General features: G+C 39.2%; 1 protein-coding gene across 1 annotated transcript in view; it reads right to left on the bottom strand.

Annotated features, from left to right (window-relative positions):
- LOC126190712 (farnesyl pyrophosphate synthase-like) overlaps nt 1–15185 on the bottom strand; it is a 68273-nt gene extending 53088 nt beyond the window's left edge. Inside the window, exons 1-4 of the mRNA XM_049931186.1 lie at nt 14710–15185; nt 14440–14611; nt 10095–10235; nt 3349–3552 (exon numbers count right to left, since the gene is read on the bottom strand). Coding sequence (XP_049787143.1) covers nt 3349–3552; nt 10095–10235; nt 14440–14611; nt 14710–14879 — 687 coding nt within the window. The 5' untranslated portion in view covers nt 14880–15185. The remainder of the gene's footprint in view (nt 1–3348; nt 3553–10094; nt 10236–14439; nt 14612–14709) is intronic.
- Between the last annotated feature and the right edge of the window lie 6353 nt (nt 15186–21538).

Raw genomic sequence — 21538 nt, 5'->3', positions numbered from 1 at the left:
AAGAAATAGGGAGTAGGATGATTGAAAGAAGAAGAAATACAGATGACTTCTGAGGAAAGGACCAGTAAAATAGCTAATGGAAGTGATGAGCTAATGCAATGGAACAATATCAAGATGAGGATAATTGGAGCAACAGATGAGATTTTAGGAAAAGGAAACTGGAACCTAGAAAACCTTAGGTGGCAGAAGAAATACTAAATCTAAATCAGGAAAGGAATAATCTCATGAAGGAAAATGTAGATGAGCACATAAGAATTGAACATCATATCACATGCAAATGAAGAGAAGAAAAAGAGAAATTGAGCAAAAGCATTTCTGAAGAGATGGAAGAAAAAGGAAAAACAGGAAAGTTTACAGGAAAAGCAGAGCCCTTCAGTACAAACCTAGAACAAAATCAGTAGCAGGAAAAAGTAAAGAGGGAATATTGCTGATAGACAATGATGAGATATGTGTTCACTGGAAAGGATACATTGATGGACTGTACAATGATAAACAGTTCAAGAATGAAAGTACAATAATCTAATTGAAGACATTAATGAAGATGAAAGAGAAGTGCAAGGTCCTCCAATCATGAGACATGAATTTGAACATCCCCTTTGGAGTTTCAGAGAAGGGAAAGCAATTGCTGTTGTTCATATCCCTCCAGAATTGCTGAAAAATTTAGATAACAGCATGAAAGACCAACTACCCAGAGTAATAAATGACTTTTATGTACGAGGAATCACGCTAGAAGGCTTCACACAATGCAGAACCATTACCACAATTAAAATAGGAAACACAGTTGACTGCACCAATTGCAGAACACTATCAATGTTATCACATGCCTCCAAAATAATCATTAATATAGTTAAAAGCGGGATAACAGGAAATGTAGATATGTATCTTGGAGAAGACCAATTTGGATTTAGAGTAGGCAGAAGAACAAGAGAAGCAATTTTGGCAGTGTGCATGCTATTGGAGAGAGGAATGGATATGACTAGAGGAACTTACCTTACCTTCAATAACTTAGAAAAAGTTTTTGAAAATGAGAACTGGGTGCTACTCTTTACAACTATGAAAGAAGTAGGGTTTGACTGGAAGAACAGACTGATGATTAATCAATTGTGTCAGATCCAAAGCACATAAATAAACTTTAATAACGTAGCAGAAGAGGCCAAGAGGTAGACAAAGATGTCCCCTATCCCCAAATTTATTTGATGTGTTCATGGAGGAAGGACAAGACAAAGGGAGTACAAGCCAATGGTGAAAGGCTACATTGAATTAGATTTGCTGATGACACCGAGATAGCTGCAGACTCCGAAAAAGAAGTGAAAAGAATGTGCAAGTCCTATAAGAAACTCAAACGATGGAAATTAAAAGTGAATAAGTGGAAAAAAGGTAATGGCAAAATATGGGAGATGTGAGAATTGAGCAGGTGAAAATTTTGCTGTCTCAATAGTATAATCACAGAGGACAATAGAGTAGGAGTAGGAAAAGAGAAGAGAAGACAAGACAAGAGGACAGCAATGGCACAGAAGGCACTTATGACAAAGAAAAACATTTTAACCAACAAACACGAATACGATGGAAGTCAAGAAGAGTGACTGTTTGCCATTTCTGCATGTCTTGGTCAGACAGAAAGAGGATGGATCACTGGGGCATTCCATTTACTGTAATCCTAGAGATACAGACCTGTACTTGCAAGTGCCTAGGTGCCACTACCCATCACAAACTATGGGCATTCTTTGAATGTTAGTTCACCAGGTACATGTTGTGTCTAATGGAGACAATCTTACAAAGATGCTGAAACACACACAAGCAGTGTTCAAAAATAGTGGATATTCTCCACATCACACCAGTACAGCTTTAAGGAAGAAGAAACGTGACCACCCATGTGAGCAAGACAAGAAGGAGTGGTTTAAGTCCAGCACGTTCCTCACATTTGTCAGAAATATTTCATCAAAACAAAGCAGAATCTTAAGAAAACATTAAGTCAAAGTACTCTTCCACCCACCAGCAAAGACATATGCTCTTCTCGGTTCGACAGAAGGTGATCTGGGATTGCAGACGGCTAGAACCTACAGAATATCTTGTTGGCATAGCAATGCCTATGTACCGGGCACTAATGACCGTAGCAGTTTTGCGCCCTAAAACCATAACAAAAAAAATGCCTATGTAGTCAGACAACACACACAGTGCATAAAAGATGCACTGAACATGATTGCCACACCCGCACATTTCTCAGTCCAGTAAGTCAGCCACAGCCGAACATTGTGTCTCCACAGGACATTCCATGGGTTACCCTGTCATGGAAATCTTGACTTCAATGAGATCCTTTTTGGATTCAATTATTCAGGAGTCAGTAGAAATATGTTTAACACAAGATCTCATCAATCATGAAGGCAGCTTTCAACTGAATAAGACATGGGGCCTGGTGATATATTTAGTTTCTTCAGAAAGAAAATTTTTTCTGACCAATGACACATGAAGCAAAATTTTTTAAATTCATTTTGACATCTGAATTTTAACTCCATGAGTGCACATTCTGACAGAGAGCACGCATACAGTATCTGATTACGAATGCACCAGTGCATCATAGACGGAGCAATATTCAAAGAGGCGTGTAATTCAACAGAGGTCGCTCATGTAGCTTTGCGCATGTATGTTCCCGCCGATTTTTTATATAAAGGCAGCAATGTGAACTAGCAATTTCCAATACAAAACACTCACCTGGAGATGGTTGAATTGTTGTCAGCCGAAATAGCAGGCAAAAAGTCAATATTAACTGGCTGCAATCCCGAAACTTCATGGAACATGAATATAGATGTCAGAAAATTCTTTGTAAAATCATCTGTATGGAGTACACTGCTCTACAGGTGTGAAAGTTGGACTGTGGACAAATTGTAAAGGAATTGACTTGAAGCTGCTGAAATGTGAATATGGTGGAAAATAACAAGAACGAGCTGGACAGTAATAAAAACCAGTCTGGAAGTCTTGAGGGAAGTCAACAAAGAGAGAAGAGTATTAATGGAAGTGGAAAAGTGAAAAATAAAACTTACGGGGCAGGTCATCAGACCACACCTTCATCATTAACATTCTTTAAGGAAAAGTACTGTCAAAAAAAGCAAGAGGGCAGCCTAGGATGAAGTATTCGGAAGGCATCAAGGAGATGATAGGACGTGATAAGTACTTGGAACTGAAACAAACTGTTAATGACAGAAGAGAGAAATTACATCGACAAGAAATTAACCTTTGGAATATGCGTGTATGTATAGTAATTTAACTGACACCGCCTGTGTTTTTAAACTTCACGAAGTCAATACACTTTAATTATTACTTAATTAACTTATATTGTGAGACGATACTTACATCGTGAAAGAGATTGAGGATTTCAATATAGTACGATTTGTCCTGAAAATATCTTCGAAGTAACTCATAAATTCCACTCTCTAGCAGTAAGCCATCATTAACTGCCGATAAGCCAACGTCATCATGGAGGTACCAGCAAGTTCTTCCACGCCTTGTAGCTGATTTGTCCATGATATCATCAAGAACAATGAAAAATGCTTGCAACTGGGAATGTAAATCACACAGTCAGTGTTAATTCTGGTTTCTTTAAAAAACAAATTTCAGAAGTTAGACAGAAACAAAGCAATGATATATCTGAAATTACTTCATTTTGAAAACTGACAGAAAGTCATTGAGCTTCTTATTTGAAGGGATAAAATCTGTCCAAAGAGAAAAAAAAAAAAATCATTGCTTCCTCCGAATTTCTTCCGCACTTTCACCCTATTCCAGTCATGTAATCTCTTTGGAAAGTTTATAATCTAGGTCATAGCGTTTTTCCCATTACTGTCTCTTTTCTACTATAAAATATACATGTTAGCAGTCTCACAACTTCCCAATTTTGAGATATCTGCAATTCAGATTACACAACCTTCACACTTGGTATAAACTTTATGCTTCAAAATACTGCACTTACAGATATTTGCTCTTTTCCCCAGTATGTGAATAATCATACTGCACATAAATTTATCATGATGCATCTTCGAATCAGAAATCCATGGCTATCTAGAATAGGAAAACTGAAAGACGATGGAAATAGTTTTGTCGAATGAGCACCTGATTTAAGTTAACGTTTATGCACAAGCCTATTTTCAAGAGGTGGCATGCCTTTATTACTGCAGAGACTTTAACAGCACAATAACTCATTGTATTCCCCATCAATTTTTCCAACATTATCGAGCAATTAATTAAATGGCATTTCAGAGGACCGCTGGCTGCAATTTTTTCAATAAGCACTATACTATATCTTGCAGAACTGATGCCACGTCAGAGACAGCCCCCATCTATGTACAGGAAATGGCAGTGTGCAGTAAATGCTTGCAAGAATAATGTATCAAGAACTGCAGTTAAAACTTCCCTTTCCAAAATTCACAACACAAATTCAAAGAAATTCAAGCTCATGTGGAGGCTTCCCAATGGAATAGAAAACGGAGGAAACAATGATGATACTCTCCATCAATATACAATAACGTGGCTTGCGGAGTATAAATGTAGATGCAAAGTTAGTCTGACAAGTGATGATATTAACTGATAAAAATAATTAATTTTAGCTCAAGCTTGGGACAGTGAAAAATTATCACCATCTGGAAACATAACAATCAAAACATGTTTCTAATACAGCCAGCCTTAAACTGGAATTAATCAATACTCAGCTCTAAACTGGTTTCTCATGACATGACTTTGGTATCTAAGATCACTGGTAAGTTACAAACATTGAGGTGACAAACATCATGGGATAATGATATCCACTTATACAGATGGTGGTAGTATAACGTACACATAGTATAAACGGGCAGTGGTTTGGCGGAGTTGTCATCTGTACACAGGTGATCTGCTTGACAAGATTTTCAACATGATTATTGCGGCAAGATGGGAATTAACAGACATTTTGAACGTGAAATGGTAGCTGGAACTACACGCATGGGACAATCCATTTCGGAAATAGTTATCGTATTTAATATTCCGAGATCCACAGTGTCAAAGAGTGTTCAGAGAATACCAAATATCAAGCTTTACCTCTCACCAGGGACAATGCAGTGGCCAATGGCAACAGCCTTCACCTAACGAGCCAGATCAACAGTATTTGCATAGACTTGTCAGTGCTAACAAACAAGCCACAGAAATTAATGTTGGTTGTACAATGAACTTATCCATTAGGACAGCGCAGTGAAATTTCGCATTAATGGGCTACTGCAACAGACAATCAACGTAAGTGCCCTTCCTAACGGCACATCGTCTGCGTAGCCCCTCCCGAGCCTGTGACCATATCTGTTGGACCCTTGATGACTGGAAAACAGTGGCCTGGACAGATTTCAGTTGGTAAGAGCTGCTGGTAGGGTTCACATATGGCACAGACCCCAAGAAGCCATGGACCCACATTGTCAACAAGGCAATGTAGAAGCTGGTTGTGCCACCATAAATGTGGAGACTGTGTTTACATGGAATGGACTAGGTCCTATGGTCCAAATGAACCAATCATTGACCGTAAATGCTTATGTTCAGATACTTGGAGCCATTTGCAGTCATTAATGGGCTTCATGATCCCAAACAATGATGAAATTTTTATGGATGACATGCATCATGTCACTAGACCACAATTGTTCACAATTGGTTTTAAGAATATTCTGGACTATACAAGCAAATGATTTGGCACCCAGATCACCCAACGTGAATCCCATCAAACATATATGGGATATAATCGAGAAGTCAATTCGTACACAAAATCCTGCACTAGTAATACTTTCACAATTATGGATGCTATCAAGGCAGCATGGCTCAATATTTCTGTAGGGGACTTCCACTGACTTATCAGTCCATGCCACGCCGAGTTGCTGCACTACGCTGTGCAAAAGGGCAAAAGGAGGTCCAACACGATATTAGGATATAACCAATGACTTTTGTAACCTCAGTGTATACATTTCTAGAGTAAAACATGCAACATAACATTATTATCCAGAGGTTCATTTACAAAAGGTGGAATGTAATTAGTGGTATGTCTTTGCATAAGCCATTGTAAACCACTCTCAGAAATAAAAAGCACAGCTGTCAATACCTGTTGCTTTCATACCACATGCATCAAATATTGAAGCACATCTCTTTTGTGCAAGTGTCCTATCTACATGAGACATACGGCTTGAGGCAGCAGTAGAATTTTTAATCATCTTCAAAAGTTTGTAAACTGTGATTTAGGGGTTCATGGTAATATAGATATGCTTCAAATTCTGTTTCAACTCTGCTGTCACAGTCTGGGTTAGACAGGATATTAGAAAATCATCCCATACTCAGAGTGCTTCATCCACTAGGAACATACTGATGCTCAGTCAAACCCATATGCTAAAAATAAAGGAAACTTTTAACATAAGAAAATACTCTAACACAATGACCTACATATTAAATTAGTTGGGAAAGTAATAACCAATAATACTGACAGGAATTCACTTGGCTCCTATATAATGCGCTCGCACTACACAGAACACTGCTGAAAATTGTACTGAGGACATTGCACCATAATGACAGCACCATACAGGTTGAATGGAAGTTGTTTTCTTTTTCTTTTTGATAAATTCACTGTAAATTGCTGCCATTAGTCAATGTGTGATACAAAAATATGGGCTAAAACTTCAAAAATATTAGTAAGCCAAATATTAATTTAAACGTTCCTATGTCCATGTATCTAGTAACACCATCAGAAGTAAAAATATGCTATCTGCAAGTCAAAATATAAAATATCTCATAGCATTGCAGTATGGATGATATGCACGAGAAAATAATGATATGAAGTGCAGAAAAAATAGCTTCCTGTCTTGTTAATTTATTAATAAAGTGTTTTCTGTGAGCCTATTCTGAAGGGTATTCTGTGTAGCAGAGTGTACACTAGCTCACCGGGCAAAACATTAGTCACCTCCTTCGAAGAGCACACTGGTCACTTTGGAACACTAAATATGGCGTACAATTAAAACCAGATGGCCCACCATTAGAGTAAGTAATGGCAGTGAAGTGGTGTATATGTGCCTTTGGTTGTATGAAACTACCACAGTCACACTGATCGGCACAAAAGAATGGCAGACAGGAACTATCATGTTTGAATGCATACATAATGATACAGTGAATGAAGTTGCCGGTTTGCCGATGTGTTGAAACAGACTGTCCAATGTGTCTACAAGGAATGGTGTACCACTTGCTGCCACTTTGGTTCAATAACAGTGGCCGCAAAAAGATCCTAACTGAGGGGGACAGAAGACAAGTGTCACGCCCTGTCACTGACTTTTGGTTTCACATCTGCCAAATGGAACTGCTGCTGTCAGTGAATTCAGGTCCATCTCAACCAGTTTCCATGCAAACAGTGCAAAGAGAACTGCAAGCAGTGGACATTTGGAGTCAGGTACTTCACAGTAAGGCCATTGCTCACAGCTCACACTGTCTTCAGTGAGACAAACATGGAATCTGAACAGTTGCTGAGTAAAGGCATTGTTATGGCCTCAAGAGTTTTGATTGCACCTCTTTACAAATGATACAAGGCACTGAGTGAACCGATGGCTCAATGAAGTGTTTGATACGCAGTGTGTGGAGGGCATAGTTCAGGCCAGAGGTAGTTCTGTGATGTTTTGGGAGTTTTTCATTGCATCACTTGGGTTCCCTTGTGCAGGTTACTGTGGACATGAACCATGATTTTTATTCCAACATTCACAGAGATCACTTTCTTCTACATCTTCGGGTATACTGCAGATGCTCCAATCTTCCAGGGTGACAACAGCCACATTCACAGAGCTCTACACACACATACCAGTTATGATGAACACTCAAGTGCCCTATCACACTTCGACTAGCCCGCTAAATCATTCAATCTTAAAGCCATAACAAATGTCGAAGACTTTGGAATAGTGAGTGAAATGTAGCAGTTGAGGTAGTTCTATAGAATGCAGTCATCAATGAGTGGCTTCAGCTGGATATGGCATACCTGAAGAAATTGTGGACACTCTTCCTCACCAAACTGAGGCCATTAGTGAGGCTAGAAGTTTTATATAGTATTAGCACACTGGGTCCTTTTGGTGACTATTTGGTGCATTTAATATACCGGTAATGGTATCTTTCCCTCTTCCCTTTCCTAAAAGACAGTCGACATGCCTCTGTAAAAATCCACATTGCTCTATTTCACCATTATGATTATGCAAGACGTATGATAGATGAGCAAATTTTGTTTCCAATGATCATACGGATATCAAACACATGTAACCATAGAAATATTAAAAGAAAACTAACTGCCAGCAGGTTCTATAACACAGTATCTCATTATTGTTGCTGCAGTGGTGTGCTTAAACTCTTCAGTTTTACTGGAGCTAAAGTCTAATGGAGCCTTCTCATCTAATTCCCACCTGTGTCAGAATGCGTGATCTTGACAGGAATTATATGTTGGTTGATTGGTTAATTCATGGGAGGGGACCAAATGGACGAGATGTAACTTGTTTGAAGTATTTTGGCATCTCCTGGGTTACAGTATCATTTTCCTGTAATGATACTATAGTGCATGCGTAACTTTTTACACTGATCCTTCTCACTAATTTTCATATCTATGCTGATAATGTGAACTGGTTAATACGTTGTAAAAATTCTTGCCACAGCTGCCTTGTCTTCTCTCTGATAATGCACTGAGCTTTTGCCCAAGCAATGTAAAAAGCTACAAGATTGTCAGCAGATGGATTATGATGAAACTTCCACAGTGCCATGGCACTAGTCATCTGCCACATTTAACAGATGCATTTGGGATAAAGATATTAACAGTCCTGTGAATGAGAGTAGTGATATGTTCTACATGACTGTTTTCTTTTTATTTTCACTGGCCATTTGAAAATATTCTCTTTTTCTTCTTTATGTTATAAAGCAACACAAGTGTATGGAAGGTTTCGTTTTTCATTGTGAAAAAGACTGTCCTGTATAGACACACTGGTGATGTAAATATTATCTCATTTTCATCATGTAATATGTTGTTACTATGAAACTGTTAACAATTGTTCCTTTTCTACCGATTTTGTGGTGCTCGTAACACAAATAAGTCATAAAAACTGGTAAACTATGAGAAAATGTGCTGAAGAACAAAACACTAGTAGTGAATAAAAATTTAAATAAAAATCAGAAACACAATAACATATTGCTACAATTTCTACTTGTTTTCCTAAGCAGTAACCACAATCTACTGATGCCATCAGATTTCATAAAATTTTGTTTTTTTAATTTTTACAGAAATTGCATCAATTTTACCTCCCGTGGAATAAATATCAGTAAAAAAATTTAAGGGTAAAATAAGCAGTTTGAAGATCAGCACGTACCAGTACTTCAGTGGACCTGGCAACAATGGAATCTTCTTCGAAGTATTTTCAGGCATTATGTTCTTGAGTTTTCAACAATGATGTAGTTCATCATTCACATAGTACATAAAGTAGAATGTCTACAATCAGAAAGGTAGTTTGGCAAGAGCACAGAGACAGTTACAGCACTTGGGAACTTCAGATTTTAGTAATGATAAGAAACTGATTAAGCTGAGAGATGTTTAAGACCATTACATTAAATAAAACTTTAGTCATAATAACTTCAGTGCTACAGTTTTAGGAAGGGAACTGTCAGAATTGATAACTACCAAGAAATTTGAACTTGGTGGCAGATTAAAATTTTGTGCCACACGGGGACTTTAACAAGTAACCTTGCTTTTCACACACGAAAGGCAAGGTTCTGAATTCAAGTCCCAGTCCAGCATATAGCTTTAATCTCCTAGTAAGTTTCAAATCAGTACACATACTGCCGCTAAGTGAAAATTTATTCTGGTACCAAGCAACTTATTTTCATGCACATTCAGTAAAGACAACTTAACAGAATTGCCAACAGTAACAGCAGTAGCTGTATTAAAATACTTTTGACCCCTATTACCATGATGAACACCTATATCCTCATAGGGCATAAATTACCAAAACTTAACAGCAGAATAAAATTATTTCTTAGCTAAACATACCTCAGAATCTTCATGCAAAAATCTTATCAGCCAATAAACTTCCACATACCATTTCCACACACCATCCCATAACCTGGGCCAAGAATACATTTTCTGCACTATGCAGACTGTCTTTAGTAAGCATACGATACGCTTGCACAACTGCTAACCCTCGTGACATCTTACCACCAGGGACATTATAATGAAGGACCTGAAAGAAATTGAGAAATAAGTGTGGTAAACAATAATTTTTGTTGGCTAATATGGAAAAAAAATGGCATTTAAAGTTGGCAAACTTCACTGCAAACTAGACGCATCAAATCCACTATTTTGCATTGTCACTCCTCTTACATTTTTACTATTCAAAGTGAGCTTCCATTGTGCACCTTTTTCCTATATCTTTCCCATGCTTCCTGCTGTTTCCCACCCATTTTATCCCTATTCTCATCTCTTCTATTTGTTCGCATTTGCATTTTTTCATATTTCCTCAATATTTCTCTCTTCTCTTCGGCTAACTGGGTGACTGCAAAAGTCACGGCAACTATTTTTGTCTCAGAAATGGTAGCAAATTAAAAAATTCTGAAATACGCAAACGGAATGTTAGTTCATAAGTAAACATTACAGGTAGGGAGATGGACGAATGCACACACTGCCACAAAGAAAAGTGCAAGAAAAAAGATTAAAGAAATCTTGTCAATTTAAACACGTTTTACTGTCAATTGCAACAGTACACAGTAGTACAGGGCAGGAACACAGATTTGTGACATCTTCAAGTCCCTCGCAATAGTCTCCCAACGAATCCACCGCACTACCAGTGCTGTGGAAAACACCAAACACCAGTGGCCTAACTGTGAGTGAATTCTCTGATCTCACACGTTACTATGTGCAATGTCTTCACGTGTTCTACATAACTGCTCTTTTAGTTTTGGTACGAGATCATAATCACAAGATGCCAAGTCTGGGGAATACAGTGAATTTTCCAGTACTTCCCATCCCCACCACGAGCAGATTCCGCACACACATTGTCATACGGGCACTCTCACTGTCCGGAAGAATTACTGCATCGTGTAGACATTCAGGAGGTTTGTCCCGAGTGCACAGTTGTAGATGTCATTGCAGGAAAGTGTGACAGCAGTACAGTGCATTAGCAGTTTGTCCACGTGGGACAAAATGAAACAAAATCACTCCTCTAATACCATAGGCTACGATTACTAATTCCTGTCTGTGTGGTGAACCTGGACGACACCATTGTACGGATGGATGTTTCAGATCTGGCTCATAGGCCTGGCCCAGAATTCAATTACAGTGATGATTCTCACAATCATATCTCCCTCCCTTCCTCCTTGCAATGTGCTAGATGCACACGGCATGTTTCATAACGTGTCCACTTTTCCACTTCACTCAGTGCACAAGGCATCCATTTTGCAGAAAACTTGACACGTGTGTAGCTCGCCGCATAAAATTGTGTACAGTGTTGTCTTCACAATACCAGTATGGTGCTGCAATTCCTATAGCATCCGTCTTCTCTCATTCTCCGAGCACCGAGTGATCTCGGTACGAGCGCAGTCCGTACGCACGGTGACCGACCGCCGGGAATGGTGCGCGTCGGCTGCTGCGGCACTGCCGTGCCCGAATGCAGCTACCCGACAAGCAACTGAACGGGACAGTAGAGCAGCATTTCCTAATATTTCCACGAGCCCCTCGGGGGCACTGTCGCACATTCCTTCCACAATGAACTGCAGTCTTTAAAACAGAACACTCTTCGAGTAGGGTAAAAGGACTGAAATTGTCTGTCACATTACTGTGGATTCTTGGTGAGATGCCATGGAATAGGTGTAGTTTGTAATGTACTATTGTGTACTGTCGCAACTGACAGTAAAATATGTTTGCACCAACAAACTTTATTTCACCTTTTTGCTCATGCTACACCTTTATGGCAGTGTGTACATTCATCCATCTCCCTACAGGTAATGCTTATATATGAATTTTTAAGTATGTTACCATTTTTGAGAAAAGAAACAATTGCCACCACCTTTGCAATGATTTTTGTGTAAGTCATTATTAGCAGAGGTCATCTGAATCTAGTCTTTTAATTTCTCATTGCCTTCTTCTTCTCTCTCTCTCTCTCTCTCTCTCTCTCTCTTTTTTACCCACAGAATGAAGTTAAGTTACTTCCCTTCAGAAAATGTGCACACATATTTCCATTTTCCATCCTTTTGCTTTCCTGCTTACTATTCTTACCATGTTGAAATCATTTCACACAATTCCAAAAACTTAACAGATAGACGATGTCTAAAATTGTACGGGATAGCTGTGTTTCAAAGGTGGTCTTGCTGCAGCAGCTGATTTGTAAATACCCCTTTTGTGCCATAGATATTGTCAGTGCTAGTGCCTAATAAATATTAATTCTTAAACACAAAAATAGCACAGCTGAAAAAATATTGACATCACAGTCTGAAATACCCCAAAAACAAAATATAAAAAATTACATCCCATGAAGTTGGAACAGATCAGTAATCAACTGTTGTCTGGATAGAAACAATTAACTGTAAATGGACCAAATAATTGCCTGGATAATTAACTTATGTTATTCTGTGAACCAGGAAGGTCTCATTGATATAAACAATTCAGAACAACTCTGTGGAAAGGAAGTTTACGGTCCTCTATCACGTAAATGAATGAAAGTACAATTATAACTTCTGTTCCGCTCTAAGAAGAGAGCTTAGCAATTTTACGAGCTAGTTTCCTGTTTGGAACACAGGTTTATGTTAGTGAGTGAATGAGCAAATACAGCAGTTAATTTGCACAGGTTTAGTGCTTCCGTACCATTCAACTGTATCTCCAGTAACGGAACTTATGTATTCATAGTGTTGACCCAGTACTTTTGAATAACTTATCCTGAGAAATGTGGCACAATGGCGAGACAATGATCTCACAGGTGAGAGAATGTGGCGCAAATATTCTTTCAGCCATACAGAGACACATTTTCCATAGTTTCCCTAAATCAAGCAGAAAATATTAGCCAAATGATTCTTTTCACATGGACATGGCCATTTCCCTTCCCTAATCTGAGCTTGGGATCTGTCTCCAATGACCGTATCATCCATGTGACTTTAAATCATAATCTTTCTTGTTTTAATTAAATATTTACGGAAACATTTTTTGCACAACTGGAATCCATACCAACTGAGGACAGTCATCTATAATCATTAACATATTATTAAACACAGTATCAATATGTAAATCACAAATAAAGCCTTGTTGCACAAGAGAAAAACTCCCTTCAGTAAATAGAAAACATACCATCTGTCCCCAAATGTAAACAAGGTGCACCACAAAATGTGAACATAAATATTTCACAAGTTATTCAAGTTATCTAAGCAAGGTTTCTGATCAGAGAAATTATACCAAAGAGAAAGTATTTTGCTATACTGTTAACACTGTCATTTTTTTATCCACCAACATACTCATACAACTACTGTTTCCTTCAATAGGGTGGCATGATGTTCAGCTAGTTTTTAACAGCTGCTCATATTTGACTCATTTTATGTCAGTGGAGGTTCTCTTTCATGATGGAACCTACAGAACACAATGGATGAACAGTTACTTTTGTTTATCAGTTAAACATTAACAACAAAAACAGAGAAATCAGTATAATGGTATGAAACTGGAAAGTTGTGCTTAAGTGGCAGTGTAGGCCTTTACAATAGTTTTGGGGCAATCTTTCTCCATCGTGTGTTATGAGCTCAATGAGAGATTTAAGTGAAGATTACCACTTTCATAATACATTCAGATATGGTCATATGTCATCTAGATTTCTCTGTTGCTTCTCATGTTCTTATCATCTTCATCATCTTAATTGTCTCCCAATTACTTCTGCTTCTGGTTAGCACACTTGGCATTGAAATTACTGCATCTCCTTATTAAAATCTCGATATTGTAAGAAAGTTGTCTTTGTTTTTATGGTTATAACTTTTTGATGGTCAGTAGACTCATTCTTATAAAGCCATTAGGCTGAGCAATAGTTGCTGTTTTTGTTAACATTTTCAACATACAGAAATGTGAACATGTTTACAGATATTCTACGACCACACATAATTATACTAGATAAATCTCCTATGACAAATGCTGGCAAAGTCAGAAGTTGGCTTATGTGACATTGAGAATGAAGGGAGCACTTCAATACACACCAATACAGTAGTAGCTAGTCTCATGTGAAAAGTAAACATCTGAAAAAATACTACCTGGAAGCATAATTTCAACATCTGTTTCATATTACTAAGATTCCCTTTTCTTAGAAACATTCCTTGTGCAACTAGCTTTACAAATATATTGGCTATTTTAGTAGCTGCTGTTAGCACACACAGCACAATACATATATCGCACTTCCAAGTGGGTAACCATAAAAGTATTACCTTTGCAAACCGTTCCTTTGCTTCTGATATCTCAGAACCAAACCCAGCATCTGTTAAGTCTTTAACAATGTGAGGAAAAACAGCCAAAAACTGGTCTCTCTCGCTGTCATTTGAAGCTGTCGATCGTGCAGCAAATGAAATATCAGTCGTCGGCTTTAAGCTTGACTTTGATCTGGCAACGAAATAACAACGTATTCGGCACAATATGTAATAAAAATATCGGCTGGTGCAGCGTCTAACAATAAACATTATCATCGGTTACTATAATACCTTTTTGCTTGAACACATGCTCGGCGGTTGGTTTCACAGTTCAGGAAAGTGTTAATATAATGTCTATGAAAGCTGCCGCTGTTTAAGTTCGGAGAGCACACACATCTAAAACCAATATCACGCGCTTGTTTTCCCAAAACACAATACAGGCTACGCAAAGATCTTGACATGTTATTGTTTCGTTCTGAGTTCTCCTGAGCTCCGTGCACTGCGCGTTTGGTTTCTTACTTTCCCTGACGTAACATTGTAAAATTACCCCATGCACTTCTCTACCCAAATGACAGGTGCCAGACTTCGACGAGTAGCGTATATCTCATACTCATACCCCCCCTTCTTCCGCTGCCTAGACACCGCAGACGGCGCAGAGGAAGGGAGACAGTTGAAGGTGGAGGGGACAACAACGACGTGAGGTAAAGCGCCAAGCAGTGCGCTTCGCTGCCACTGCGCTGCGATGCCTACTGGCTATCTCAACCTACATTTAACTTCCGCGCAACGTACTATACGTACAATCAAGGTTATTCTATAAGTAACTTCGACCTTTTCTGGTAGCGAACAAATCTGTGGAAGACGGGTGTCTTTGGGCCTCTAAGGACTTTCCCCGCCTGTTGCCAACTTACACAATATCCCCGCCACAACAACCGGTTACTGGGCGGGGAGCTTGGGCGATAAGTTCCCTGCATCCTTCCCAGAATGGACCAAGTGCGTATGGTAAAACGCTTAATATACCATTACGCGAGCGATATGAAACCACCCCAATAATACGTGTGTGTAATGGCATATGCTTTGCATGTTATTCCCATGAAATATGCCTAATTGCTCATTTTCCTCGAATCTTAAATGGCAAAATGTTCTCTGCTCTGTCACATTTTCACTTATGGTAATATGTTATGCAGTTGTATGATAAATCATATGAGAAGTTTCTATGCAGTTTCAGTTTATACTATATTATCTATATTACTATTTATTCTATACATAGTTGTTACTTGGAAACAAATCATACAAAACTCACATGCAAAGAAACTGTATGTTGCAGGCGATTTTATTTTGTAACTTCCTTATTTTAATTTATGTGTATGACAAGTACAATATCGTTTTTACAATGACATGGATGCTAAATAAATAAATAAAATTGAACAATGGCACGAGCATATTCCACGAAGTCTCATTTTCTGGATGACCCGCAATTTGAAAGCACTACCAACTAGTAGGAAACCATTTGCTATACTTACACTTAGGTTCATGTGCCAATTGCGTAACAACAAACAAAAAAATGGTTCAAATGGCTCTGAGCACTATGGGACTTAACATCTGTGGTCATCAGTCCCCTAGAACTTAGAACTACTTAAACCTAACTAATCTAAGGACATCACACACATCCATGCCCGAGGCAGGATTCGAACCTGCGACCGTAGCAGTCCCGCGGTTCCGGACTGAGCGCCTAGAACCGCTAGACCACCGCGGTCGGCAACAACAAACATCTCCTCGAAGTGCTACTCATGTATAATATTGCGCTTAATCACGAGTTACTAATCTCATCTTCATATTATTTTACGGTTATCAACTCGTGACAGCAGCTCCCCCACAGTCAGCATAAGTGCAACATTCATGCGAATCAGGCATCCTAGCTACGCAAGTCGTTTGTGATTTGTGTAATTAAAAGCCTTTCTTGTAAGCATATCCCAGCCAATGCTATTTTAGAAGGGCAACAAAGCTGTGGTAAATCCTACCCCGCCAGTTTGTGATACTGTCCTTCCGCGGGAGAGCAGGTGTATCTAAAAGCAGTCATGTCGGATAGCAACGATTACGCACTGGCGTTGCAGAGTGATGCTGGCTATTTTGTACCTTTTAATACGAAAGGTTGATTCCTTCAAAAACTCGGAATTCTTCCTAAGCTGTATCACCATCTCCTAAAGGAGGTACTGGCTGTACCTGTATGCACACTCGCGGCGGATGTAGTGAGCGGCGGAATTGAAACAGAACCCCTCACACTCGCTCCCAGCAACCACTGCGCACAGTTCCAAGTTGACAGTGAGTGAATAGTACGTATGCAGAAAAAAAAATTAAATTAATAACGTCACGATGCGGTTATTTCTTAGGCGTTATTTCTTCTTTTTTGGTTTGTCATAACTTACATATCTGATGACGAATATGAAGGAATAAAAATTGCCCAAACTACGGATACAGAAACGTTAGCTTGATGCGCGGTGCTGGAGAAACAGAAGTTCCGTTTCGCGTACTTGCGACAGGAATGTTTCGGAAGGGAAAGCTTTGGCTGGTTGAATTTCACTTTCAGGTCTCTCTCGCCTTCTCTCTCTCTCTCTCTCTCTCTCTCTATCTCTCTCTCTCTCTCTCTATCTCTCTCTCTCTCTCTCTCTCTCTCTCTGCCTCTTATGCACATAAAGTGGTGGAATGGGATGTATGCATAATTTGTTATAAGATAAACATCAACCAAAGTAAAACGAGGGTAATGGAACATCGTTGGAGTAAATCAGGCAACGCTAATGGAATTAGATTAGGAAATGAGACAGTAAAAGTAGTAGATGAGTTTTACTATTTGGGCAGCAAAATAACTGACGATACTCGAAGTAGAGAGGATACAAAATGCAGGCTGGCTACGGCAAAAAAAGCGAAAGAAGTTTGTTAACATCTAATATGAATTTGTTAGGAAGTCTTTCCTGATGCTTTTCGTCTGGATTATAGCCTTGTGAAGAAGTGAAATGCCGAAGACAAGCAGTTCAGACAAGAAGAGAATGGAAGCTTTTGAAGTGTGGTGCTACACAAGATTGCTGAAGATTAGATGGGTAGATTGCATAACTGATGAGGAGGAACTAAATAGAATACGGCGGAAAAGAAATTTGTAGCACAACTTGACTAAAAGAAGGGATCAGTTGATAGTGAAAGACGTCTGTCCCAGCTGCCTTTCACGATATTTTTGTTTGGACCGACTAACTTGGTTCACCGCGTGCAGCCCATTGCTTTTCTACGTTTTACTTATCACATAGTCATACCTGGAGGCACGTTTCTTGTGGAAACAGCATTATTGATTTTATTCCCTTTGTTTCGCCTCAGCATCCTACGTTACCCATAATCCCAATTAGCTTTGTGATACATGCATGTGCGGTTAATTAGGAGTGCAAGTGCGATCATCGGATCAGTGTAGCTTCCTTGGCTTTCATTGCAGAAGTGTGGGGATAATCTTTAAACTTTTAAGTTTTCAAAGCAGGCTTGCGGCATGCTTAGAGCAGAGACAAAAGGTTGTCCCACTCTTCAAAAAGAACATCTCGCGATTAAGTCAGGCAGCCCGGCGCAGTGACCACTCGTGAGTATACATTCTGGCTGTTCACAAACTATTAGATTCTGATAATTTTGAGAGTCTCATATTAATATCATTGCTTTATAACAGTTATCAACAACTTTATACAACTACAGCGACTGCCAGTAATAATGATAATAATATGCGTAACTTATCTGACAAATGAAAGAATTATTTTGTGGAATTTTGTTGTTTTGTACATTATTAAGTACAGTTTAGGGCCTTAACGAAATAATGTATAAGCTTTCGCAACTCTCCAATTCGCGTTTTTGTGTAAGTGGGAGTTTTCGCGCTTTTCCATTTTTCGGACAAATGTACAAGATCCCTAACAGATGTATTACTTCACGAATTGACTTCCGGGTTGAAAATCAGATATTCTTACGCTGCACCCAAACGACAGCTTGTGTTAGCCGTATACTTCCTTGTTAAATGTTAGCTTGTAGCCACGCTTATTTGATTTCGTCACTCAACCAAAGGATCTGTTCTCGGAAGCCCTAGTTCCTTTGCGACTATCTTTTCCTGGTAATTTACTTTTCTGTTACCAGAATGAGATTTTCACTCTGCAGCGGAATGTGCGCTGATATGAAACTTCCTGGCAGATTGAAACTATATGCCGGACCGAGACTCGAAATCGAGAGCTTTACCTTTCGCGGGCAAGTACGCTATCGACCGAGCTACCCAAGCACGACTCGCGCCCCGTCTTCATAGCCTTACTTTTCTGTTAGCATTTAACATAGTTCATGTTTACACTGCACACGAAAGCCGATTCCCGCACAGTAAACAACCAACTCCAAACACAAAGTGCCGTTTGTGGGAATGATTGAATTCAAGTAGTAATGTCTACCAACACGGTCACTTGACTAGAATACAAATGACGCGCTGAGATCCATAAGGGCCTAAAGCACACCGCCGTCGATCCCACACTTAAGTGAGTATCAGAGAAACGAGTGATACATCTTTTCGTGAATCTTCATATACACTATGTGGGCCTACAGCATAGATAAACCTGACTCACCGTAAGATCAACAGATTTCGGAAGCACGAATAAATAGTACAATCTCACAATCGACGGTGATGTGCTTTATGCCCTTATGATTCTCAGCGCCTCATATGGATTACTGTATGGTAAAATTCATAACTTAATATACGGTAACTCAGTCAGAAACTCACAAAATAGGTTTACTGTCAGTAAAACTTTGACATATACTGACGTCCAATTCAATTTTACTACATTTTATAGTGAGTGAATTAGTATATCTGATGAATATTTACGCCGAGCGAACGGCGATAAAATACTGCCAAAGGGGTACTGCCTGGTGGCATTGACGTGCATATAGATTATCAAATCCGTATGTATTTCGCCTCTCAGACAATTAGCCACGCGAGTTGCGTATGCGCAAAAGCTTCTTGAAACGTGCACAACTGAAGGTGTGCTCGCGACCCTGATGCCAAGTTTTGCGGAGTTTAGAGGAGCAGTAGCACGATAGAATTAAGTGCCGTATCTTTCAGATTACAGCGCATATGTTACGTTTAACAGCATACAAGGAAAAATAACCACTAAATCCGGTGTCGAACGTTAGGGTGTTCACGTACTCTTGTGCTGGACCAACCTATGAGCAGTGCAAAATTCCACGAACCGTTAATCAAATTTTGTATATAAAACTGGTGGAAGGAATTGGCAACAACTAGTGGCTTTTTTAACTTCCTCCCGATTGAACACGGCAGCTGAAGGCGCGATATTGGTTCTTTACCTTTGGCTGGACCTCCGCTCCTGCCCCCTTATGGACGACACGTCAGGGGACAATGTCTGGTGTTTGAAAATTTCGGAATTAGTTATTCGGGGACTGGCGCTGTGGTGAGCAGCATGTGCTGCTTTTGAGCACACTTATAAGGAAACTGTTGGCTGCGATTCCAGTCAGATGTTTCGTTTGATAATGTAGGCAATTCATGAAGTGATTAAATTCAATTATCAAGGAATTTGTATGGCTGAATGTTGGGTATTTCAACTTAGTTTCCGAAAGGGTTGATTTGGTTTCACTTATCCAACCATGTTAGGATTGTTTCAGTGTACTCCAATGATTTTCGTGAGCCACGACTGACAGTGTCCACTCATGATTCGTATGAATTATTACCTTATTGTTTTATTGGTGAACTTATCTTCTAGTGTTTGAATTCTAGCGCATGTACCGGAGCACTTATGCCCCATCCTTCCGATGACACGTCCTTTTGCTGATATAATAATACCTAGAGAGCTCGTTAAGAAATCAACCTCTGTAAGGAACCTTAATATTAAGACAATTTTGATTTGTTAATTGATCATGAGAACTCAAAGAGAAGTTACCTCATTTGTAATAAATGTCTTAGTTCGTTAGTCTTTTCGCCCACGACCATTCCACCACTCGTTTCCACCTCCTGTGAATATTAACAATAGCTGTCCTGCTCGAGAAATGTCTTCTAAATGATTAATGAAACTCATTCGCCGAACACCCGTGCTGAGGTCGCTACAGTCAGAGTGCGATGCACACTACAGATTAAACCTCGGACCAAATTCATTTAAATTTCTCACAATGACTTCAGACAACTTTGCACTCAGTGGACCTAGCAAATAGAGAGGCACTGCCCATTCAAGATAAGAAGCACAGTGCATCCACCAGGCCCATGTGATACGTCGAAAAGATCACCCTGTATTGCAGTAAAATACAGTTTCAGGATCGGTGAGTACCAGTAGTCAAACAATAGATAACATCAATACGTAAAGTAAAACTTGAAAGAGAATAAATAATGGGCATCCTTTATCGAGGAGCTGTCAATTTAGGACTGGAGGAAGGTGTGGGATGTAAAAATGTTAGAGGGAGACCAAGAAATGAATACAATCAACAGTTTCAAATGGATGAAGGTTGCATTAGTTATTTTGAAATGAAGAGACTTGCACAGGATGGACTAGCGTACACTGAAGAACACAACAACAACAAAAACATATACAGAGCTTTTAACGATGCGAAACACGTCCCATGTCAAGGCGGCTTCAGACAGGTTGACCCTTTGGTTGCAGAATGCTGCAACAGATGCCACTCGCAGCGGCAAAAGTGATAGAGAGAACTCAACATACTCCCACTTTAAAGCGAATCCTCTCATTTTACAAACGAAACGTAAATTATAACAACAAACTGAAAACTTAGATTCAGAACAATGGAAAACGGTTGTGATAAAAGGAAAAATATTCAAGTGTTCATTATAAACTGCTATTCCATGGCACTTCAAAATGTGCTTGAATTTCATAAACAATATTTGTAATTCGTTTGTTACTATGTAGTTCGTATCACGGGTGACTGAAATGAGGACGCTGCAGCGGCGCTCTGTTGGAGTTCGGGACATGTGTAGTCCAGCTCTTACTTAAACAATAAATGTCAACCTGTTTGAACAATAGTTAAGGTAGATTCACACTTGGAACGTGAAACTGAAAACTAAAACAATGAAAAATTCCCGGAATTCTAAAAAATCTTGGCTTTTTCCCGG

Source organism: Schistocerca cancellata, chromosome 6 (genome assembly GCF_023864275.1).
Source record: "Schistocerca cancellata isolate TAMUIC-IGC-003103 chromosome 6, iqSchCanc2.1, whole genome shotgun sequence".
Classification (NCBI taxonomy): domain Eukaryota; kingdom Metazoa; phylum Arthropoda; class Insecta; order Orthoptera; family Acrididae; genus Schistocerca; species Schistocerca cancellata.
The sequence above is the reverse complement of the archived record's forward strand: the minus strand, read 5'-3'. Positions and strand labels throughout refer to the sequence as shown.